This window comes from Notechis scutatus, chromosome 6 (assembly GCF_049901735.1).
Source record: "Notechis scutatus isolate UNSWTSFEM ecotype Mainland chromosome 6, rNotScu1.2, whole genome shotgun sequence".
Taxonomy (NCBI): domain Eukaryota; kingdom Metazoa; phylum Chordata; class Lepidosauria; order Squamata; family Elapidae; genus Notechis; species Notechis scutatus.
The window spans coordinates 46431646-46456852 of NC_142014.1; the positions used below are offsets into that span (position 1 = coordinate 46431646).

The window sequence follows — 25207 nt, forward strand, 5'->3', positions numbered from 1 at the left end:
CTTCATTTAATCTATGTCTGGCTGTTAATTGTTAAAAATGGTCTAATAGCTAGAGAATTTATATTATGATAATATATCGTACTTATAAATAAATTTTTAAAAAGGATTTTTTTTCCAGATACAAGGACCGTATGTTAACTTCCTGAGTAATTTTAATACATCAGCCAGTTTCTTTTGGATGTCCAGGGAAACAAAATAATCTGGAAGCCAATAAAAAGGACAGAATACTGATAGGTTATGATCATGTCACCTAAATCAAGTCTCTCAAGTGCTAGAAAGCTGACCATTGTGATCTCTTCAAGAAAATGTTCTTTTATTGCAGTTATCTCAATGGATATGAGGGCCTGATTCACTGGAGTCAATTAGTCTACTCTAGACTCTAGGCCAGGCGTCAGCAACCCGCAGCTCTGGAGCCACATGTGGCTCTTTCATCCCTCTGCTGCAGCTCCCTGTCCCCAGTCGGTAAAAGAAAAAAGGATGCTGGGTTAGGAGGAGACTCTATGGTGGGGGAATCGGAGTTCCGGTCCGCAGAAGAAAAAGGATGCCACACTTGGAGGAGACTCTATGGTGGGGGAAACAGACTTCCAGTTGGCTCCAGAAATGAACAGGGAGCTCCTGGTTAGGACATTCATGGGTCTTTGAGTGTTTAAGGTTGCCGACCCCTGCTCTAGGCTGACCAGATTGTGCTAGTGCAAGTATGATTGGCTGGCCATTTTTTAGGACAGGATTGTACAATGCCATCTTCTACATATGATAGCAGTAAGGCAATTTCTGCCTGTTCTGTCTTGCTATAAATTAAAAATAATGTTTTCTGGCTCTAGTGCAAGTGTGCTGCCTGGTTTACCTGCCATGCTACATTCCTTCAAACAGGATATCCACCTGTCCTATAAAGTATCTTCTTTCTTCCAATCACATGTGAACTTTGTTCTTTTGTTTCATTTTTAATGCTATAAGCTACTCTGTCTTGTGTGGAATTAGAGGGCCTCTGCATCTGCAATGAATGCATGCATGAATGAAGTTGAAACCAGGGCAATCTATCTTACAAAACTACATAGATATATCCATGAAGTCTTCAGAGTTGAGTACAAATTGAAGAAGGCTTTGTTGAAAAATTGATTAAATTCAGTTACAGAAAGCACTATCTTCATCATCTTCTCTATTATTACAATCATATCCTACCTATATAGGGTGTCAAGGATCCTAGCCTGTAAACTTAACTTTTGGGTGGGTGTCAAGGATCCTGGGTGTCAAGGAGCCTAGCCTGTAAACTTAACTTTTGGCTTACATTCTTTATAATATTGTCCTATTCCTTGGTATTGAATTATAATTAAATTATTACTGTATTCTGATGTTCTGAACAACATATATTTTTATTTACAATATATGTTATTAAAAACATGTTCATTAATATATTTTCAAATATCTGATTTCAACTCTTATTAATGTTTTAAGGATTTTGCTTAGACAAGATGCCAATCGTTTATTTACTCTTTATCTTTGCCACTTATGGAAATCATACGATAAAATTTAATATACCGTATTTGCCGGCGTATAAGACGACTTTTTTGCCCCGAAAAACATGCCTCCAAGTGGGGGGGTCGTCTTATACGCCGGTATATCCACTGCCGGCTTTCGGATGCTTGTTGGACGCAGCGAAGGCGCCTCTGGCTTCCCGGATCCCCTGCGTCGCTTCCGCTTCATCCCGCTCGCCTCGCTCCGCCCGAGGCTGCAGCCTTCCTGCTCTTCCCACGGCCCCTGGCACTCCGCCCTGCCGCTGCAGCCCCAGGGATTTCTGGAGGGCGTTTCTGGTGGTGGTGGGGGGTCGTCTTATACGCCGGGTCGTCTTATACGCCGGCAAATACGGTATATATCTTTTAAAAATCTAAAATATACATCAAATCTAACTTATTATCTATCTCTAATTTTAAAAAGGTAAGGAATTTAATAGTAGACAATTGTAAAACAAGCAACCCACCATGACATTAATCTGGTTAAGATACCATTCTATATTTTTAGTTATGAAATTTGACATCCATTATTAAACAGATTTTGACTGTAATGTTCTTAGTATTTAAAATTTATTACATTATTTAAAATTTCTGTCTATAATCTTATGCTACCCTAACTTGAACACAGAACTATGGATGTAAAATTTACTTGAGCAATTGTTCCAGAAAATTTATAATCCTTTGTTAATTAATTTATTTTAATTAACATAATTAATTAACTGAGCCTATTTCTAGTTGTCTCTTTGAAAAACGAGTATGTATTTATTTTACAAGGCTTCTACATTGCTTCAGTTAAAACTGATTCTGTAGTGTAGAATTCCCATCTTTATAAACACAGATTAAAACAAAATAATAAACAAAGGAACATACAACAATAATTCAGCAATTCTACCAAACAAACAATGTATTAAAAAATGGGAACATACAACAATTAACAGTCCAATGTTAAAAGCATCATTCTTTTGTAGAGGTAGCAATTACAACATTCCAGCACCAAAGTGAAACAATATTTTAGGCAATTTCTAAAACCAGTCAGGAAAGGGCCCTGCAGATGTCCTGGTCCATAATTATATTTGTGTCACGACTACGTAACACACGTGTTTGCATTGAAGCCACAGTGACCTGAAGGATGGCATTCCTCTTTATCAGAATAAACCCTGTATCATAATTATATGCGCGGTCTATGTAAAATGCTGTGAGGTGAAACCCTATGCATTAACCACAATTCATGTGATTGAGTTCATATGAATAATTATAATTAAAAATGGTAATCATGGGTGATAAGGGTAATCAGGGGTAATGAAGGGTAATGAGGGGAAATCATTATAAATATCGAGTCCCAGGAAACTCGGGTTAGGTCCAACTTTATTTTGTTTGCTTAGCTATTATCTCGGACTCCTTGCGAAGGAAGGAATAAACAATAAGCTTTTGTGTTATGAAATACTGAAGTGAAGAGTGTCTTATTTTCTCCCTGCATTTGTGCCAAAGTGTAGCTGAGAATTTGTGACTGAAAAGACGCATATCAGACACATATCTTCCTAAGAGGAAACACACAGAACATCTCTTCTCTAAGTGATCTTATTGAACTAAGGGAAAGTACTCCCCCAGACACCCAGGCCCTAAGCCATGAACTTGTTGTAAAGTTGTAAAAATAGCACCTTGAGGTCAACTAGTAACCAATGCAATTCTCAAAGCAAGGGATTATGAGTACATAACCATTATGACTTTGAATCATTTATTGTCAGCTACCCATAGTTTCTCAATATTTATTGAGGGAGGTCGATGAAGAGTGCACTGCAATAATCCAACCTTCATGTCTATAGCTATAATAAGCATTATTATCTCTATATAGACATAGTGATAACCATTATATCAGTATCTATTATACTGTATATATAATTGTCTCTAACTAGACAAACAGTATGAGTACATAGCATCTGTGGAAAATATTATAATAAAAGAAGAGCTAAAGAACGGTAGTGATCTACTTTTTCTTGCTTATTGGAATTATATGAAAATGATTAAAATATGTATAAAAATTCCATTAAATTTCTTGTTAAAGCATTGCTCATATAGAGCTTTAAAAATAAGTTAATGAAAGATACACAGATCTTTGGGTTATTACCAATTTGTGATTTTTTTTTATTTTTTATTTTTTGCTTTTAGCAACAAGAATTAAACATTGTGACATTCCACTTTGAGTTCCACTTTTTAGTAAACCTTTAAAGAAGTTAGTGGCAAGGATGACATGCTGAACCAGAAAATGAGCTGGTGACAATTATATGAAAAAATCTTCCATTAGAATCACTATCTTAACTAAAAGTTGAAGATTGGCAAAGGAATTGTTTGCTTATACTTTGAATACTCCTCTGAGAAATAGTAGTGTCAAAATGATGAAAAATACCTGAAAACATTAAAGTGAGAAGTGGCATATAGGACTAATGCTTCAATTGTTTCTTTTGAGACAGAGAGTAACATATCCTTTTGTCAGCACATGTTCAATTCTTTTCTCGGTGTGTGTGTGTGTGTGTGTGTGTGTGTGTGTGTGATTTTATTATATATCTGTGTATGTATATGTATTTGCACACCAGTATGAGCCTAAATAACATATGAGAGAAATGTCAAAAATACATCATTTTCTGTTTGAAACTACCAACTCAGTTTTAAATGATCGTCAGAATGCTTTTTGGTTTCCAGAAGCCCATTGGATAGATTATTCAAATACTCAGAAGCCCACAATGGTCTTTATACAGTATTGATTTCAGTAGGTCCATGATGTAATTGTAGCATTGCTGAAACTCTGTAGCATTGCTTTTTTTCCTTAAAAAGGAAAAAATAAAACAGCATTTGAAACAATACAAGTTTGAAGCTTATGAGACCGTGTTTTTTTGTTTTGCTTTGCTTTGTTTTCATCTTTTGACATAGTGGCTGTGGACGCTTTGGTGTAACAAGCAAATTAAAGTTCACAGTACTTATGCAAGGAAACTGACAGCTTCACACAAACTGCTTGCAATATCATTAGAATTAAGTTTCTTTGATGGATTTTCAAGCTTCGAAGGAACAGGAATGTCCTATTGATATAATTATATCAGGCCAGGCAGAGGCCTTGCTTGTGTAATCCATCTGAGCACAAATAGCACATTATGGTGTTAGCATTATTTCCATGTGAAAGTGGCTACATTTGGCTAAGCCTACGAAGTTATCCTGATTGACACATTTATAAATGGGTCACTTGGAATGTGCATTATAGATTCAAAGAAGAGAGCAATCCACCTGGTATTTAAGAAGGGAGGTCCTGGGAATCTGCCCATCAAAGGAGCCCTTTCCACCTCTATTACCCTTTGCTTCCATAGAAACAAAGACAGAAGGTTTTAGAGGAAGCACACTGTACTTTACAGATTCTTGTCAGCTGCCTTCAGCCTTTCTGTCATATTATACTTTTGTCTGGACAAGCTCAAGTTCCCTCTTTTCAGGTCTTATGAAGCAGGGAAGGATCTGTAGATCTATTATTATTCTACTGCTTTGCAGTCAATGCTGTAGAACATGTGACTATCCCTCTTCTTGCAAGACTGCATGCATAACTGCAGATATATATTTAGTTACAACATTTTGGATTGCAGTCTACATTTCGGGATGAATACCTCTTTTTGCAGCTCCTGGGTCAAAAAGGATACTAATAAAGTTTTGTTGGTATTCCACATTTCACTTAGTGGGATTACAAATTGTGCAAACTTGCTTAGGATGACACCATTGTCAGTCATGCCACAAGACTGCATTGGAACATGTAATATGCCAGACTACATTCTCTCTTCATATTGACCACCCAGCAAAATACTTAATTCCTTGTATATTTTGTATCCCAGAAATTTCTGAGAGCATCTCTTTTCAAATTATCTCACTAATTTAGGTAATCTACTGTACTTAATACATGCTAATATATTATCTATAGTCAGAGTCCAATACATCAATTTTGAACTTTTCTTTTTTTAAATGTAGGATTGCTCTACATTTTCACCAGTGCGGTCAATTTTTTTGTGCTTTAAAATCAAGCACGGCATATTAGTCTTAGTTTTGAGGAAAAATGAATTCTACCACTGACCTATATAGAATAGAATAGAATACTTTATTGGCCAAGTGTGATTGGACACACAAGGTGTAAATACTCTCAGTATACATAAAGAAAAGATACATTCGTTAAGAATCAAGAATCATAACGTACAACACTTAATGATAGTCATAGGGTACAATCAAATCATTCTAGGAAACAGTCAATATAAATTGTAAGGATACAAGCGACAAAGTTACAGTCATACAATCACAAGTGGGAGGGCATGGATGATAAGGAGTGATGAGAAGATTAACAGTAATAGTAGTGCACACTTTGTAAGTAGTTGAACAGTGTTGAGGGAATTATTTGTTTAGCAGAGTGATGGCTTTCGGGAAAAAACTGTTCTTGGGTCTAGTTGTTCTGATGTGCAGTGCTCTATAGCGTCGTTTTGAGGAAAGGAGTTGAAACAGTTTATGTCTGGGATGTGAGGGGTCTGTAAATATTTTCACAGCCCTCTTTTTGACTTGTGCAGTATACAGGTCCTCGATTGAAGGCAGGTGGATAGTAATTGTTTTTTTCTGCAGTCCTAATTATCCTCTGAAGTCTGTGTCCTGTTGGGTTGCAGAACAAAACCAGACAGTTATAGAGGTGCAGATGATAGACTCAATAATTCCTCTGTAGAATTGTATCAGCAGCTCCTTGGGCAGCTTATCTGTGCAATATCTTTAGTTTATACATTAATACAAAATGTATTTTGCTATAGCTATTTTTAATATAATCAGAACTAGACTATTTGCAAAATTATAGAGTTTCAGTCTTTAATAAATAAATCAAATGTCTTTTTTCATTTGTGTCTGATAGTGTGCTAAACAGTTAACAATTAGAAAGCCCATAATACCATATATATTATACATATTGCTGAAATTGGTTTTATGTTAAACTTAATGAATATTTTTCTCTAATTTTGATAATAAAGTTTCACCTAGCCAAAAAAGGTGCTACTAAACTTCTTCTGATTATTTGCTTGTTAAAATATCTTAACACTTTTTGAATATCAAAGTGGCTCTGTTACATTTCCATGAATGTTATTGTAGTGTCTTCTTACTTTGAATGATACCCATGCCTCAGTTCTTGTTATTTTGCATCCTTATCAGTCATAGTGTATCTGGGGTTTCTACAATATATATGCATGCGCTTGTAAGAAGCCCCACCCACCCCCGAATTTAAAATATTATTTATTCTTAATATCAAAAGAGGCACAATAGAATATTTCTCCAAAGGAGAAATGGAGAAACATGTTCTTAAAGGCAGAAAGCAGCCCCAGTCTTCCTGCATGGGAAAACAGTCTCAAGCAGAAAAGACTGTTCATTTGGAATGGAGATTTTGTATCCATTCAGGAAGACTGGGCCAATAACACACAGAAGGCTGGAGCTAATGGGATTAAAATCGACATTCTCCTACCCAAATTATAAGGACAGGACATGATCTTTAGGACATAATAGGATTAACCACTACCAGAATAGCAAAAGACACAAGGCTCACTAAATTGCACAGCCCTGGAGCATCTCCATCAAGAGATCCATCCACTCATCAACCATTTGGTAAGCCATCCTAAAAACATTGCTGCTGTTACTGAAGATTCTGGAAACCAAATAAACATTATTTCCTTGCAGTCAGCTTCCATTTTATTTCCAATACCTAACTCCTGGTTTGGAAGCGGACCAACACTTCCTACACATATCAACATTCCATATAAAATCTATGTAACCTTGGGAATTTGCTTTTGGTTCTACTTGATGGAAGAGATCAGTGATTCACTGTAACCTATAATCTTTAGACACATATTTAGACACATTCCATACACAACCACAACAAATCTAGTTTTTCAAAATCCAAATTGCTGCAAATTAATAATGATGCACCATATTATTGCTTACATCTTGGGCTAACCAAGCGAGCTAAATTTAGTTTCAGTTGCATCCTGTGATGAAGGAGCTGATATGAGTCTTCTGGAATATTTAAGGGACAAATATTTTCTAGTTTTATTTTTTTTAACCAATGGAAATAAATATCTCATAGAAATTCCACTGAACCTTGATATAGTATCATCATATCCAACCACCCCCAAAGAAGGAATTGGCTATGCAAATGTCTGTTCTTTCTTGCAAGCGTAGTCAAATGGCTTTGGAACATAATGGGATACCACTGAAGTTCAGAGTAGTCCCACAGAAGACTTGCTGAGAGAACTGGAGCTGAGCAGAATGCCAACCTTGCCCATTTCACCCCAAAGGTCTTCCTTAGTGCACCTGTTGAAAGTTAGAACCCACCCCTCTCCTAGTAGAATGAAATATTTCAGGAAATATTAAAAAGGCAGATTATTATACTTCCCTGGATGAGAAAAAGAGAAACATGCTCTTGGAAAGCACCTTTGTTGATAGCTCCAGAAATACTGGGCCATCCTGTCTACAAAACAAAAGACCTTCAGCCTTAGGGTGATGGGATTAGTCCTCACTCAAGATCCAAACCAGGACAAAGCTATTAAGCCACAAGAGGAATTGCCCAACACCTTTCAGAACACAAGGTTCTTCATTACATCATCACTCTCCAGGCTCCAACCAAATTTGATTCAGACAAACATTACCCCACATGGCCTCATGGGAGTCTGGCTACAGCCAATAAAATACATTTATTGCACAGGAACAGGAAGCTCAAGGGCAAGGCCCAAGAGAAGGTATAAATAACCCTTACTCTCCACTCCATGTGGTCAGCTGCCCAGGACCTCAAACCCATGTGTTCCATGTCCATCAATAAACCGTCTTTCCAATCAGCTTCCATGTTTCCAGTTTCTTTCTCCCTGCTTGGAACTGAACCAGATGGATATTTTTTCCAACACACCCCAGATTGAACTTTTGAGTAATGATCATCTGGTTACATGGTGCTTATATCTAAGGGCTTATTCAAATAGTCACTTTGCTGTGCTTCTTTTCTTTCTTTGAGCCAGAAGGAAATTGCCGGTATCTTATAAACTGTGCTATCTTTTGGGTTTCTTTGCAGCAAATACAAGTATGAATACACAATTATATCTTATTATATGAAAACACAAAAGCTTTCTTTTTTCTATTATCTCATTTTTTCCTTAATCATCAAAATCACAATTCATCAATTCATATTTTTTCTGTTTCATGCAAAAAGTCCTTAAGGGGTTTCCAGTCTTTATAAATACAGTATATTGTCTTTGCTCTAATCAAGGAAGTAAGTCTAATAATCTCTGCAACTTCCATCATCTTTACCAACTACTTCTCTATTGTGGATGATGTTGAACCTTTTCACTTTTGAACCTACATACTATATAAAAACAACATTTATGATATTTTTCAAACTATCCATTAGCAAACAGCTCTGGTTTCAAGTGTACATGTCTTTAAACTCTTCTGAATTAGTAAATATATTTGTATCCAAAAATGTTTGGCTTTATTTCACGTCCACCAACATGATAAAATATGTTGGGTTGTGATAAAGTGTCCAGCAATGTGCTAGGTTGTGATGGGAAGGGGAAAAAAACCAACTCTTTTACACTGAAATATCTAAACCTGTACCAGTTTCCTCAGAAGATTGGCACAGAGATAAGGGTGACGTTGGAAGATATCTTCAACAACCCAGTGAAAAAGGTCTTTCTGCCATGGTGACAAGGATGTGTGGGAAATTCCCAAGCAAACATGCCCACCGCTACACGGTTAATAATTAAGGTAATACTGCTGAAAGGGACAGGTCTTATAAATGGGCACACAACCGTAGAACGATTACAGTTCCTAGTCCCGCGCCACAGGCTCAGTTGCGGGAAAGCTAGAACTCTGTAGTTTCTTCCCCAACCCCCAAAAACTTTAACCTTAGACTGTCTACTATTGACCTCACCCCTTTCCTAAGAGGTCTCGAGGGGGCGTGCATAAGCGCACCAACGTGCCTACCGTTCCTGTCCTATTGTTTCTTTTATTTTTCTTTTATTTTTCTTATATGTACCCATTTCATGTATTCATAACTATGTATACACTTATACTTATTATCTTGTAAACAATTGACAAATCAAATAAATAAAAATAAAATAAATAGGAGTTTTAACAAAAAATATTCCAAAACGTGCAGTGAGAAAGTTATGCACCATTGTAGTTGCCAACTGCACTTGGCTTCATCCTAAAATAAAACAGACTTTTTACTTTCACTACTTTCACTGCTCGTTTTTGCAGTGGATGACAAAAACTGGAAAACCCTCCCTGCATCCCGTAAGAAATCAAAGCCAATGGCACCCATTAAAGCAGGGGTCTCCAACCTTGGCAACTTTAAGCCTGGAGGACTTCAACTTCCAGAATTCCCCAGCCAGCAAAGCTGGCTGGGGAATTCTGGAAGTTGAAGTCCTCCAGGCTTAAAGTTGCCAAGGTTGGAGACCCCTGCATTAAAGGCATTCGTACTGCGGCTCTGTTGATACGCTAAACCCAATGGGGTTCGTGTATGCTAATAGTTTGAAACCGCCCAAACAATTGATTTCCATTATGAAGCGTACCGCCTAAGAGGCACTGCGCGCGTTCAACCACCCCGCCGCTCTTTACTATCTCTCCAGTCCCAATCAAACTCAGCTTCTCTAGCCCCGCCCATCCGCCTTGTCTCTGAAAAGCTGCCTATCGGAGAGCGTCTTTGCTTCTCGCCTTCTCCTGGATCATAGAGATAGGAAAATGTGTAAGTCTATCAACAGGACGGGGGAGTATTATTCCGTTCAGGTGAAAGGTCAACAGGAAAGCTTTGCTCGAGGAAAGAGACTGCGTGTGACGTCACTTCCGGGCCTTTTCTTTTGCAAGTTTGGCGGGCGCACGTGTTGCCCCCCGAATAATTTTTGCAGTCTCAGCCGCCCTTCGCCTGGCCGGGTTGCTATGGTGAGTAAGGGAGGGGAGACAGCGCGATAGGAAGGTCCCGGGTTCCAGGTGATGCATCTGGGAGCGCGGTTTCGAAAGAGACTCTTGGCTGCAGCATTGGCAGGGTGCTGCGGTTAATGTCCCCCCCTCCCCCGATTTCTCAGGTTAATAGGCGTTTATCCCAACAGATGCGTTGGGGTAGAGTTCTTATCACTCCCAGCTGAATAGACCCATCAGGCTGGGAAAGCCTATTGTTTATTTTATTATTTTATTTTATTTGGTGTGCCAATTGCTTACAAGATAATAGGTATAAGTAAAAACATAGTTATGAATACATGGATACATATAAGAAAAATAAAAAAAACAATAGGACAGGGACGGTAGGCACGTTGGTGCGCTTATGCCCGCCCCCTACAGACCTCTTAGGAAAGGGGTGAGGTCAATAGTAGACAGTCTAAGGTTAAAGTTTTTGGGGTTTGGGGAAGAAATCACAGAGTCAGGTAGAGTATTCCAGACATTGACCACTCTGTTGCTGAAGTCGTATTTCCTGCAATCAAGTTTGGTGCGATTAATCATGAGTTTGTATCTATTGTGTGCTCTTGTGTTGTTATGGTTGAAACTGAAGTATTCATTGACAGGTAGGACATTGCAATGTATGATTTTATATACTATGTATAGATAGGACCGAAGGCGGCGTAGTTCTAGGTTTTCTAGGTCTAGAATTTCAAGTCTGGTGGCATAAGGTATTCTGCAATGAGTAGAGGAGTGGAGAACTCTTCTTGTGACGCCAATGGACTATATTCTCTTCACAGATTCCTAGTTTTCTGTATGTGGGGTGTGTGAGTGTCTGCGCATCTAGTGGGGGGAAGAATGGGATCTATCCATGGACATTGCTTGCAACTTTTATTTACACTATGCGGGAACATGCATACATACATTTTATTTATTTATTTAGCATATTTGTATAGCGACCTGTCTCATGGAAACGTGATTCTGGGCAGTGCACAAACAGTAACAATCTCAAAACAATCGAGCATATAATTAGAATAAAAAAGCAAAACCAAGATTTCAGGAGGACAACGGTCACTGGACTCATACACTTACCTTGCATGAAATCCTTGAGACTGATGAAGAAACTATGCCTGGACTAATGTCATTTGTGTGGAGTGGAGGGTGGGTGGAATTATGTTCCCAAGGCCACAGCAGAAAAGACATGTTGCCTAGGTTCCATCAGATGGAACTCCTTTGAAGATGAGACGCACAACATATCCCTCCTGGGTGGTTAAAAATAACATTCCTAGTGTTAGGATGCCTTCTGACATCTATATGGCTTGAATACTGTGTATGGTTCTTATGGTGTTTGGGGCTTGTTTAGTTATTGTTTAGATAAAGCTTAAAAACCAGTAGACCAGTAGAATAAGGCCAGTTAATGGTGTACCAACTTCGTCATGGTCTGGATGATATATGGTGCTGGAACTGAAGTATGAAGTGAAAGACTTAAGGTAGAGAAAACAACACTTCTTTGTAAAAAAAAATTGGCTCAGGGATTCACTAAGATAATGCAACATGTAATTATGCTCATGAGTTTTGTACTTTAAATGAGAATTATATATTTTTAAAATGCCCATCACCAATTTGGCTGTTTTCAGAATGATTGCACTGTAATTTCCGCAATCCTTAGCACATCTCTGGAAAATGTCCCAAATAATGAGACCATTATTATTAGGTTATAGTGTCATAAGAATAAAAGCTGACATTTATAGAATTAAAGGTGTATTTTGTAAACAGTTGTTTGAAATGCTATAATCTTTATCTTAAAATTGTAATTTTTAAATCTTAGCAATCAAACTTTAATCAGGATAAGAGTCTAACTGTGTGTGTGTGTGTGTGTGCATTTTTATTTTATTGTCTATGCAGAGTTTGCCTCTCAATCCAAAGCCATTTCTAAATGGGCTAACTGGGAAGCCAGTAATGGTGAAATTGAAGTGGGGAATGGAATACAAGGGCTATCTTGTATCGGTTGATGGCTACATGAATATGCAGGTAAGTCAAGATGGAAGAAAATATCCATATTATCCAATTGGTGAAAATATATGATACTTCTGTGCTGTACCTAAGCACAGTAAGAGATTAGTTTTGAGCAAATAAATTGAGGCATAATCTGTGCAAATATAGCATCAAATTATATGAATGCAGAAAAAAAAACAAAATGTAAAAGCCCAATTTCTAAGTTTAGCAATCAGGTTAATCTTTATATTTTATTGAACATTGTTGAATAAAGGATTCATGCTTTGTTGTCTATAATTTTATAGTGTTCATACTGTACAATGTTATTAAAGTAAATAAAGTATTTTTGATGTAACATCCACAAACATACCCTTATAAACTCATGTCTGTAAGAATTATGAACCAAATCCTGGATTTGGAAGAGGGGAAGTCTCCTTTGTTGATATCATTCAAATATAAATTGGATTCTTAGTTTACCAAAACCCCAGTCAAATAACCCAGTTCCTATTAAGCTGGCTGCTAAAGGAAGTTCCAAGCTCACCAGCTTATTGTGTTTACATGATGGACAAAGAAGAGGGGACTCTTCTATGGCCAGAATGGAAAATAAACAGACTGCTGTGATCATCTTTCTTCCTGGTGCTCACCAGTCTACATAGAATTGCATGTTTACAGATATTTTTAGGTGGTACAGCAAAGTTTTCTTAAATAATAAATCACATTTTCATTATGTGTAACAAAAAAGTTATTACTATATGATAGTAATTCTACTTTGTATCTCTATTGTATATTTATCAGTCATGCTAGCCACATGACCACAGAAGTGTCTTCAGACAATGCTGGCTTCCTTGGCTAAGAATGGAGATGAGCATCACCCGCTAAAGGCAGACATGGTTGGGACAGAGGAAATCTTTACCTTTGTCTATATATTGACTGAAATAGATAAAAATTCAAAAACTGAATTAAATCTGTATATACACATCTGGTCAGAAAAGGTTAAAGAAACTTAAATATAAATTAGAAACATTTTTAATTATCAAACTAATTTATTTTCTTTTTTGGCTGAAGGAGTCTTTTGTGTTGGCTTACAGAAGCCAGTGCTCTCTTCCTGTTCTGCACTGATTCCCCACTTGAGAGTGTATTCAGTGGTGGATACCAAGGAAGAGACCTTTGTGTTTGGAGATGCTATTGGCTGAGTGGGACTGCAAGCATGGACCGGGGCTACTTCACCCCGTTCTATAGTGAACCTCTGCATTATGACCTTTCTAGTGAGAGGGAACAGGAAAAAAAACCACAGTCCTCATTATTAAAGCTGGTGGGTGTCAAAATGTATGGGAGAAGGGGAATATAAAAGGGAGTTTGCAGAAGGCAGGATGCACCAGGAGCCTCATCAATTCGCTGAGTAAGTCTGGCACCATCTACACAATAACATTGCTATTTTTATATGAGAGTATGGTGAGCTTACTTGGATCATAGCCAGGTATGATGCCAGGAGTGTGGCGGCAGCAAGAATAGATAACATATATTGTATATAGGGAAGGAGAGAAATGTCAGCACTGATCAGGAGGAGCTTTCTGAAATCGGCTGATGTGTTTCCTTTCACTCCATTGACGAAGCCAACCTATTTTTTTTTCTCTCCTTGCCACCTGATACCACTGAAGTATCTTGATAACCAAAGTGTCAGCTGTGTAATGGTTTCTTTTTTTAAAAAAAAATTACATATGCATATGATAGACTCCTTGTAAGATCTCAGAACTCAGTTCATACTTGGGAACCACCAATTTAGAGTATTAAATATTTGAACTTCTATTAAATTTTAAGTATAGAATGTAGAAAATGTTCTAATTAAAAGGAATACATGTAACTCTCCTATTCAGTAATACTCGTTCCTGTTTGTACAGCTTGCCAATACCGAAGAATATATTGATGGTGCATTGTCGGGACATCTTGGTGAAGTTCTGATAAGGTAACTTCTTCATGTAACTGAGTAGGTTAAAATGAAGTATTGTAAAAGTGATTGAAGTGCTGGATGAAGATAGACAAGTTAAAATTCACAGCAGGAAATTTATTAGAAATTATTGGGCCAATTGATACATTGCCAGATGTACATTTCACCTATCTTGCCAAATCATTGTGAAAAATCAAATGAGAGGAGCCCTACATGTGATATGCCTTAAACTCTTGGAGTTATAAATCTAACAAATAACCTTTATCAACTAAAGGTCAGGTTATGACCACTGATTCAGCAACTGCTTGCAACCTTCCCTGCTGGCTCCCAATGAGCAAAGTCAATGAGAAAGCTGGCAGGAGGTTGCCAGTCACTCCTATTCTTGCTGCTTTTTCATCTATGCTCCATAGCACTTTCCGCACCCACCCTACATACTTGCCCACACCCACCTACCTGCACTCTGTAGCATCTGCCTGCCCAAAGCTTTCACCTGCAACTTTCACCCATTGGCATTTTGCCTGGGACTTACATCTCTTCCCACATTGCAATCAGGTGAGGTCCTCACTTAATCTACACTAGGGCTGTCAAATTCCCAGCCCGCGAGTTGGATGCGTCATGTGCCAGCCATGCCCATGCATGGTTTAATGAAGGGAAAAAATATCCTGATACATCCTGTGACGCCATTGTGACCATGTGAGTTTGACACCCCTGATCTAGACGATCCTGAAATTGACAATGGCAACCAGGAGCGTTGGAAATATTTGTAAGCGATGCGATCATGTGATGGTATGCTTTACAACCACATCACTTAGTGACAGGAATTCCAGTCCCTGTTGCCTCATAACCTGAGGACTACCTGTGTAGTACAAGAAGTCCTTGACTTACAACCATTTATTTAGGGAATATTCAAGGTTACAATGGCACTGAAAAAAGTGACTTAAAACCATTTTCCACACTTGCAACTGTTGAGCATCCCCACTGTCACATACACAAAATTCAGATTATTGCCGTGTCCCAGGGTCATGTGATTGCCTTTTGCAACCTTATTTTGAGCAAAGTCAATGGGGAAACCAGATTCACTTAAGAATTGTGTTATAACTTAACAACTGAAGTTATTCACTTAACTCTGGTAGGAAAGGTTGTAAAATAGGGCAAATCTCAACACATGTCTTGGTTAGCAATGGAAATTTTGGGCTCAATTGTGGTCATCAGTTGACAACTACTTATATTGGAAAAAGTGCATTAATCAAATACCTTAGTGCTTTAATAAAGTTTTGATTTCAAATTGTCTGTTAAGTTGATAAATGCAAGTTAGTTGCATGATTCTCCTTGAACAATCAAAAGAAACTGTCTTCCTCTCCTGAATTTCCTTTGCATCTCCACAACATGCTCCATCCCCCAAGATTTTAATGACAAATAAAAATGGAAAGCATTTTTGGGAAAGCAAAATAGTAGAAAGATCTGTTGCAAAGCCAAAGTTTGCTTGTTTCACAATTTCATTCTTTATAAAGCACTGTTTCTTTAATGTATTTGACAGTTATAGACAAATGCACTTAAATAATGACACAAATTCAATAAAAACAGTTTTAATATTAAACACAACACCAAATACAGAATTAAATTTGTTTTATAGAACACAGTCTTTTTAAAATTCATGTGAATTACAGCAAAAATAACTTATCTCTTTATTGCCAGGTGCAACAATGTCCTATACATAAGGGGTGTAGAAGAAGAAGAAGAAGATGGAGAAATGAGAGAATAATGTTGGAAAATCTTGTGTTTTTTAATGTGTAAAATATATATATTCAGTTGTCGCTTTTGAAGAAAATTCAAGTTTTGTAACTACATTTTGGGGTGCAGAAAAATACATTAAGCTGAAAGAAACAGTCAACATGAAAGATGAACCACAAATTAAAAACTGGGATTATTTAGCCTTAATACAAATATTTTAAAGCAAATGGGATCAGATGTATTCCATCACCATTTACTTTATATGACTAGGTGCAAGATATAAAACTAGTACAAAAATACACTTTACAAAAAAAACCTCAAGTAAAGTAGTAGTCATCTTCACTTCTTGTAGTTGCATCTGTAGCTTGTTCTGCTTCGTGCTTAGTCATTGGAGGCTGTGAGCGGTACACCAGTTTTCTTCCCATCTAAAACAAAGACGAAAAAATAAAATCCGTATATGCATGGACTTTTAAAATCAGCCTTAGTTTTCCTGTTAAACTTCCCATACATAGCCTTTCACTTATATTTTATACAAATGTGGAAGCACTTGAAATGGATGCCTGTAGGTAGATCTATTTAGAACAAAACACACATTTCAAAGTTGCTTAGCTTGGAGTGGGGGTGGAGGGGGAAGTGAAGGCTTTTTTTGTCGGAGAATCCAGTAGTCACATCACTGGACATCTGCCACCACTGTCTTTGAATTTGTCACACCTGACCCTTAATGTACATTTAAATACTTTGCAGGAAAGAGTTTTGGCAATGTTTGTATAAATACTTTCATTTTTGTGACATTACTGAAAACATTAATTGAAGATAGTCATGACTAACGTGGGCCCGTTAATATGGATATATATCTTAAGGCTAGATGTTGTTAAATATCCTACTTTGATAGAAATTATGGCTGGAATTGCTCTAGAAACTAGGTGTCTACACATTTTGTTACAGACTTTATGATGAAGAAACTATTAAAAAGTTTTGTTAGACAGTTGTCTATATTTTTATTTTATAATTCCTAATCCTTCAGAATTGAAATCAGAAAAATAATTTAGCTCTGATTTAAATGTGATTTTAATGGATTTTTAAAAAGTAGACAAAAGTCATTAAATCTGTTGTTGAATTCAAAATGCCACCCAAAAATTAGCAGCTGTGATAATTTCTGTGTGAGCAGAGAAAGATGCATAATCTGCCTAATGACCATGTGTTCAGATGGAAGTTCTGAAATTGAATTGTACTGCTTGAACATGGAATGGCTACAACTGTCAACATGATCCAGGATCTTCCTTAGTCAGGTCTTGGATCACACAGAGACCTGAACTGAAAGTGAGCATATAAGATATAAGACTTAAGGGGGCTGCATACAGTATGTGTAGCCCAATTCTTTGAATCACCTTTCATACAAAAAACTACAAAACCTCTAAAGATTTGTTCTAAAGTCACAGTTGGTTATGGAAGCTGAATTTGAGCAGGATCTGAGAGTTGTGTCTTTTTAAGATGGGGCTCACTGCCCTCTAATGGATATGTTTGCAGTTTGCAGTGTGGATTGGTGCTACTTAAGCCATGCAGCATCTAGACAAGGACAGCCTGTATTGACTTCGGCAACGCATAGTGTATCTCTTCTGGGACAGGTACCTCGTGACACGCACAACAGCAACGTCCAAGGCTGTATTTTCTTTCAGGTTGGGCCACTGGCCATGTTGCATGGAGATGAGAGGGTTATAATCCAAAGGTGTGGGTGGAAAAGCTGATCTTTACTGAGAATATTTGCCATGGCTGAATCAAATAGTAATACCCAGATTATTAGGTGCAAAGGGGAGGGGCAAAATAATAAGCTTTCTAAGTGGAAAACTTAAGGCAAATTCCCCCATTGCAGGCCCCATTTGCCCTTTTTGTGTACCATGTTAACTATTGCCTAAGATAATGCTAAAGTTATAGCAAAGTATTAAAGAGGTGCTTCAAAATGCACAATAATATATGCAAATCAGCTGCTTTCAAATTTAAAACTGACATTTTCAGATTTGTGCAGCTACTTCAGAAGTTGCTGTTATCTCCATGTACATCTATAGCTGTTTGGCTAAAGTTACTTGCTTGTGGAGACAGCTGGGAGCAGCTTCTGTAATAGTCAAGCAAGCTTTGCAAATAAATGTCTTTGTGCTTTCTGTGGTCTTGTGCATTACGAAGCATCTCCTTTGAATAATTGTTATAACTTTATTAGGCATGTTCCAAAAATACTAACATGTGGGTGGACAATATTGCTACATTTGCTAATCCTGTTCTTATAGTGCCGGGGTGTTAAACTGGATTTTTTTGAGGGCTAGATCAGTTGTAGTTCTCTGCGGGCTGGGAAGGGGAAGACGGGGTGGATGCCCCATGCAGCGGGCCAAAACAGGATTGGGGGCGCTGCCCCCGTGTCCCCTTTTTGGCCTGGACAGCCTCCAACATTACTTTGCTGGCTAAAACGGGGGCACGACGTTTTATATTGACTGCCGGGGGCATTGCGGGCTGGTCCTTTGCTATTTCCAGGTTGGCCCCATGGGGCAGATTTAAGCACTTCGCGGGCTGGATCCGGCCCGCAGGCCTTGAATTTGACATCGCTGAAATAGTGCCTCTGTTTAAGCCAATCTTTGTCCAAATATTTATACATCTTATTAAAAAAATGTTTTAATAAAATTTTATTTGAGTTTTCACAAAACAAAAGAACAATAGAACATCTTTTTTTAGCATGGTTCCAGGTTTTCACATCTCCATACAAATATCTCAGTTACATATTCATCTTTCATATTCAATTTCATATCTTATCACTACTTTATATATTCTCTTGATTTTTTTCTCAAATACTTCCCTTGGGCTTATTTTATAGCTTTCTCATTCATTTCTAAGTATTTTATTTCCTTTTCAAAATTTTCATATCTTCATAATAATTATACTTGTACTTTTATCTGTCCTGTTTACAATGTCATTGCATATTCTTATTTCATCATTTCCCAAAAAATTTCTCCTCATTTCAAACATTACAAAACAAGGTTTCCCCTATAGTTGCCAATTAGAATGTGTCACCTTCATATCTTATAATTAGTTCCCTTTCAAATCCCATTAAACATTCAACTTTTAGATTGTCCCCTTAAACAGTTATAACATTCAACTCCTAATAACTATATTATAACATATATCCCTTTTCAGTCAGATTCCGCATGGTACTTTCCCCTTAAGTTACCCCCAATACACTTTAAATTTCAAAAAAAGAAAAGACAATAATCTATTTAAATTCATTCTAGAAACTGATATTGATCTCATTACAATCATTCCCATAATTCATTTCAATTATATTTTATAGGTCATTATAATTAATATACATATTTTCATACCTCTCTTTTCACCTTATAATCTTACAATAATCCTCATAATTCATTTCAATTAGATTCCATATATTAACTAATATATTTCTCATATTTTCCCTTCTTTCACCTTTATTCCGTTTATCTCTATATTTTATTTGATTGTTAGCAAACATTCCATTAATTAACAATACCAGTTTCATCTTCCACTTTAATAATGTATATTTTCCTATTTTCTCCATAGTTTATTTCTAATATATTTATACTATCCCTTATCACCTTGTAGAATCCTCTCTCTTAATTTTTGTTTTTAACCATTGTGTCTTTTAAACAATTTTCTTATTCTTGTTCATTCCCCATGTTTCTTTATTTCCTGATTCTTTTTCTTGTAATTTCTTTTCCCCTTTATTTCCACCCTCCTTTTCTCACTCCAGTTTTTGTCCCTCACCCTCTTTAAGGCTTCCTTCTGTAATCCTTCTGCTTATATTTTGTTTATTTTTCGAACTGTTCTCTTTTCTAATTACCTCTAATCTCCAATTTTTAATTCCCTTTTCCCCCCTCTTTTCGCTTCAACCCTGATTGCCCCATTTGTTTGTTAAAGATGGCCTCTTCTTTATTCAGTTCTTCTCCCTCTGGAACTCCTTGTTCTTCATATTCTAAAACTGCCATTTCTAGAAATTGTAGAGCAAAGCCAAACAATTCCCCTTTCTCTTGCAGCTTTTCTTTCATATTTTTAAATTCCATTTTCAGATCCAGAAAAAGTTCTGCCATCTTTAAACACTTCTAACCAATACTTTAAAGCAACCAAAGTCTAAAAATTCCTTTCCACAGTTAATTTCAATTAGATCCTCTGCCAATCCAGTGTCCAAAATTTCCAAAATCACCAAATAATCCCAGAACAGTTTCTTCTTCTTTCTTTGTTCCAAAGTTCAATGCTCCACTTTCACTTTCTGGGAGCTCTATTGTAACAAGATTTCACACTTTGTATTCTTTAAAAATCCTTTGAAAATTCACAATTAATTCATTTTGCCACCGGGTGGCACTCTATGCTATGTCCAAGTTCCCCCACTTTTTTTCCTCAGCTTTTTTCTCTTTAATGGCTTTTACGTTTCAAAAATTCCTTATTTTCCCTTTGACACTTTCAAGTTCAGCTTTAAGTTTGCCTATTTAGTGTCAAGATTGTTTTACGCAAATATCTTCTTCAAGCTTCTCTTTCAAAATTCAAAGCCGCTGTCAGCTGTCAGATCTTTTTCCCCCTCTTCTCTGCCACCGCTTTAAAAATCTTTCTTTAAAAAGTTCTTAATAATTTTAATTCCAGGGTACCTTTTATTTAGATGTTACTTCTGCTTAGCCCGGTCACTCAAGCTGTCCTCTTCTTCCCTGCTCCTGCACACTCTTGTCCAGTCTGATCTTCCTCTTCAGGGTGGCCATTTTGACCACTGCTACTGCTGTCTTCGGAGATGACAAGCCAAGCCAAGTCAAGGAGGGGAGATGCGGCTCCCTTCAACCCAGCTGGCGGTCTCCCCCTTCTTCATCACCTCTACGGGGTGGCTTTAGCTCCAAATCAAATAGATCGGTGCCCTTTGACCGAGAGCATGAACCGAAACCACAGACGATCACAGATTTCAGTCCATCACCAAGGAAGTCTAACCAGAAGTATCTTATTAAAAAAAATTGTGACCACGACTAAACTATATTGTGGGATGACTCTGTATATAGGAACATGTGTCTGGCCTTAAAAGGGTAGAACACATAATTCACAAGCCGTGAATAGGCATAATTAGTTAGATATAGCATAAGATGTTAGTAAAAGTTTTAACTACAAATAGCTAGTTTAGGCTTTGACAAAGTAGCTAGGCAAGCATTTATTTTGCTGTCATCCAGCACAATCCAAAAACACATCTCTAAAGCATGACTACCAACCCTTTTCTTTGGTTCTGCAATTGCTCTCTCAAGAGCAAGCTTCAGCCGTTCTTCCTGAATTCTTCTGAGTTCTTTCAATTTGTCTTCATGTATCCTTCAAGAATGGAAAAAGGGAAGACTTTAAAAATGAAAAGGTTATTGTTGGAAGAAAGCTTCCTTTTTTTTTAAATGTTCCCTGATTTTATTTTATTATGTTTAAATCTGAAGAACTCAGCATTATTTCAGTGAGGAAAAAAAACATGTTAGACCTGAGAATGAGAGAGGGTCATAGTGACTTATTGGAAACCTGCGATTGACGCATCCTATCTGTGTAAGAGATGGCACTTCAACCTCTTCTTTCTTGCTCCAGTCAAAAGGAAATCTCAAAGCCTTTTCTTCATGCCTTCTGGATACAGCTCCCATTGGTACCACAAGGTTTCTTTCTAATGAAAAGTGCTTAGCACCTCCTCTCTATACTGTATAATTAGATCAATTATACATTTATTTTGCCCCTAAGAAAGTACTACATTTTTTCATTTTAGAAGACAAAGCTGAGTGTCCTAATGGACAAGAATAATATTTTATAAGAGAAGCCCCCACAAATATTGTCCTACTAAATGGGAAATCATATGCATTATAATGGTGAGAAAGAACGTCCTAATGCCTGCTCTTCCCTTCCCTTTTTTATTAGTTCACATAATTTCCCCCCACAGAGTTCCAATGCTATAGGCTGAACATTCTGCATTTTTTAATCCCAGACTATTTTTGCTACTTTGGGAGATATTTTTGGTTTGCATACTCATGTGGTTTTTTATTTCTAAATCATAGTCTAAATACTCTCTGACCTTTAATGCAAGCTCCATATTTGTATTATCACTTATTGTAATGCAACAAATACAATATTCATTGTCACCAATCATGTGTTGAGGTTCTTGGGAACAATCTTTCTATCTGTCCATATTCTCCATCACTTGTATAGTACAGCTATTCGCTGTAGTCTAACTGATCTTTTCAGACATATCCATAATTCTGTAGCTGTTCACCCCAATTTTGCTCATACAATTTTTGTTTTACTATAAAGGGGCCTTAGGGCATCCAGCAGACAAAAAACATTGATTCTTTCTGAAACTGTCTACCTTTTAAGTCAAAAGTTCAACACATGGCTGATCTCAATAAAATGGTGTTGGAATTCAGAGTTAAAATTATGTTAATTGATGAGATATTTTGCAAACTCTTACTTTTGTCGTCTTTCTTTTGCTCTGAGCTTTTCAGTGACTTCAATAATCTCAAGATACTCTTTTGGAAGTATTTCAAACATCTCACAGAGTTCTGAAACTCGCATTTCTATTTTTTTTAGCATTTGGAATGAGGTCATACTGGATACTTCCTGTGTCCCACAGCAAACACTGTATACTTCTGCTACCTTTTTAGTAAGTGAATCCAATATTTTATTCTTATGATGTAAATAAGAAAATTAATATCATTAATAACCCTTAGTCTTGGGAATGGAATATATTTTAGTAAATAAATACATAAACAAATGAGGCAAATTCTGAGGTTACATTAGAAAACATGAATCAAAGCTTATAGTAAAATCTAAAATTAAATACTAGAGGTAAGCAATCCCCAAATTTAGGCTAAGAATTATATAATTCTGAACATTGCTAAAATGGAAGTAAATAATGTATAAGCAAAATGGTATTCGCTCGGTGAGCAAAACCTAATAATACAAAAGTGGTGATGTACACTGTGAAAATTCAAATGGATAAATGTTAAACAATAAATGCAGTTTGGTGGTCAAAGAGGCATAAAACCAATGTGGATGCAAACACAAATGGAAGAACCTAATACACATTGGAAGAAGTTCTGGATGACTTTGGGCCAGTCACTCTCAGCCCTAGGAATATGAAGGGCAACCACTTTGGAAAATATTGTAAAGAAAACTGCAGAGACTTATCTATTCAATCATCAGGGCCAAGAATGACTTGAAGGCCCTAAAACAAAAATAAAAAATTTATTCAGCAGCAGCAAGACTGCATTTCAAGTGGTCCACAAATATAGTAGGGATTAGATATATTTACTTTTCAGGAATCTGAAAGGGTGCCAATTGGAAAAAGATTAAAGACCTATTCTGTCTCTCCAGAATGTAGGACATGGAATAGACTTATGGAACAGGAAGATAATGCCAGTTGAATGTGTGTGTGTGTGTGTGGGGGGGATAACTGTAAGAGGAATTTGACAGAGTAACAAATTAGGCAAAAAAAGATAGTCTCTTCTTTGCTGCATATGTTCAAGTTAGAACATGCTCAAGCTGGATTTTTACACTGAGCAGCATCTGCATGTATTCAGATATAGAATCATAGAATGTAAGAGTTGGAAGGGACCTTTGAGATTATCTAGGTCAATTGTAGCTTCTGGCTCTATAGTTCCCTTACTTTAGTTACCTTGTTGGAAAAGGTGCTAATGGTAAAGAAAAGGTGCAACAAGGAAGGAAAAATGGATAACCAGCAGCAGGGCAGATGGATTCGGTTACAGTGGCAATGAATGCGTGATTGGAAAATCTGAAGGGCCAAATTCGGGACAGATTGTCATGGAGAAAATCTGTGTGGTCATTAAGAATTTACCTTATTCAATGGGATACAATAAATCAATAAACCAAGCACTTAATTGCCACCATTAGATATTATAGTGGTAAAGCCATTATTTCATAATCCGTATCAATAATAAGTTGCTGATGGTCATTTTGGATGCTCTGCAATGTTACTCAGTAACATAAATGTTGCCCACTGGTATACTGACAGGATTGGTTTCCTTTGTCTATGAATGATGAGCCTGATTCAGCCCATCCCCCATTTGAGACAGTGGATACGGTATTCAAAAGTTGGCATCAGAATGGAAGCTCTTTCCCATTGCTGCCTTCTGGGATGTTTTTTTTTTTTTTTAAATTTCCCCGTCTAACCTAAAACCTTGATATTTCTCCCATTCAAGAACAAATCAAGCCTGACCCTGCTTAGCTTCTGGGCTTAGGTAAAAGTGACCTGATGTTGGACCTTAGACTCTCAGGGTATTACATACAGATAAGAGATACAAAAATGCATCAGTACAAACTGTTAATTATCTTTTTTAAGGATTGGACAATCTGTATTATGATGAAGATAGTCGATGCATTCAAACTTACCATGGATGCTGGATTATATTCTCCTAAAGAAAACATTTTAGCTTTTAATGCCAGTTCAGCACTTTTTCCATCTTCTTTGAGGCAAGCAGCTATCAGAGCTTCTTTTTGGTCTCTAAGGTGTTTTACCTTTTGTTCCCTATTAAAAGAGAGTATAAAACTTAATAGCTAGAATTTTAAATTAGCTTGTCTGTTTTAAGTAGCTGAAGTACTCATCAAGCTTTTAGATTCCAGCATTTTTCAGCAGAGGAAACAACACATTTTTGCTAACACCAAATCGATTTAATAGGAATTTCCTGACTCAGGGATTCCTGGAGATTGTCATAGAGTGATTTGTGGAAGACATGGTCTTGAGTTTGTAGCAGTGTCATTATAAACTGGCTAATGCTGCAAAATAATTATCCAAATGATTTGCTACTAAGAGCTAAAATCTCTTAATTAGAAAGGACATCTTTTACTTTAATTAAAAACATCTTTTTGAAAAGATGGTGAAAAAGTATAAAAGAATACATTTGGTAGAATAGCAAATAATGGAATGATCATCAATTGTACTGAAGGGGAGTGGGGAGCTATCCTGTATTGGACAGAGGAAGGCAGCCTCTATAGGAGGCAAGTGTTAGAGGGGCATCTGTGGAAGCTCTGTAGCTTCCTCCCCTGA

The 25207-nt window shown here is 37.0% G+C and overlaps 2 protein-coding genes across 3 annotated transcripts in view; one reads left to right on the forward strand and one right to left on the reverse strand.

Moving 5' to 3' along the window:
- The first annotated feature begins 10341 nt into the window (after positions 1–10341).
- SNRPF (small nuclear ribonucleoprotein polypeptide F) lies at positions 10342–17123 on the forward strand. Its single transcript, XM_026694001.2, has 4 exons — positions 10342–10478; positions 12375–12500; positions 14363–14427; positions 16105–17123. The coding sequence occupies exons 1-4, from the start codon at positions 10476–10478 to the stop codon at positions 16169–16171; spliced, it is 261 nt and encodes an 86-aa protein (XP_026549786.1). The 5' UTR covers positions 10342–10475; the 3' UTR covers positions 16172–17123.
- Positions 15980–25207, reverse strand: part of CCDC38 (coiled-coil domain containing 38) — a 28747-nt gene continuing 19519 nt past the window's right edge. For both annotated transcript variants that reach the window (XM_026693979.2, XM_087968127.1), the window contains exons 13-16: positions 24553–24688; positions 22613–22827; positions 21396–21489; positions 15980–16565 (exon numbers count right to left, since the gene is read on the reverse strand). In XM_026693979.2, coding sequence (XP_026549764.2) covers positions 16458–16565; positions 21396–21489; positions 22613–22827; positions 24553–24688 — 553 coding nt within the window. In that variant the 3' untranslated portion in view covers positions 15980–16457. The remainder of the gene's footprint in view (positions 16566–21395; positions 21490–22612; positions 22828–24552; positions 24689–25207) is intronic.

Coding starts and splice junctions, on each gene's coding strand:
- SNRPF (XM_026694001.2), top strand. Junction 12,501..14,362: donor ATGGCTACATGAATATGCAG/GTAAGTCAAGAT, acceptor CTGTTTGTACAG/CTTGCCAATACCGAAGAATA. Junction 14,428..16,104: donor CTTGGTGAAGTTCTGATAAG/GTAACTTCTTCA, acceptor CTTTATTGCCAG/GTGCAACAATGTCCTATACA.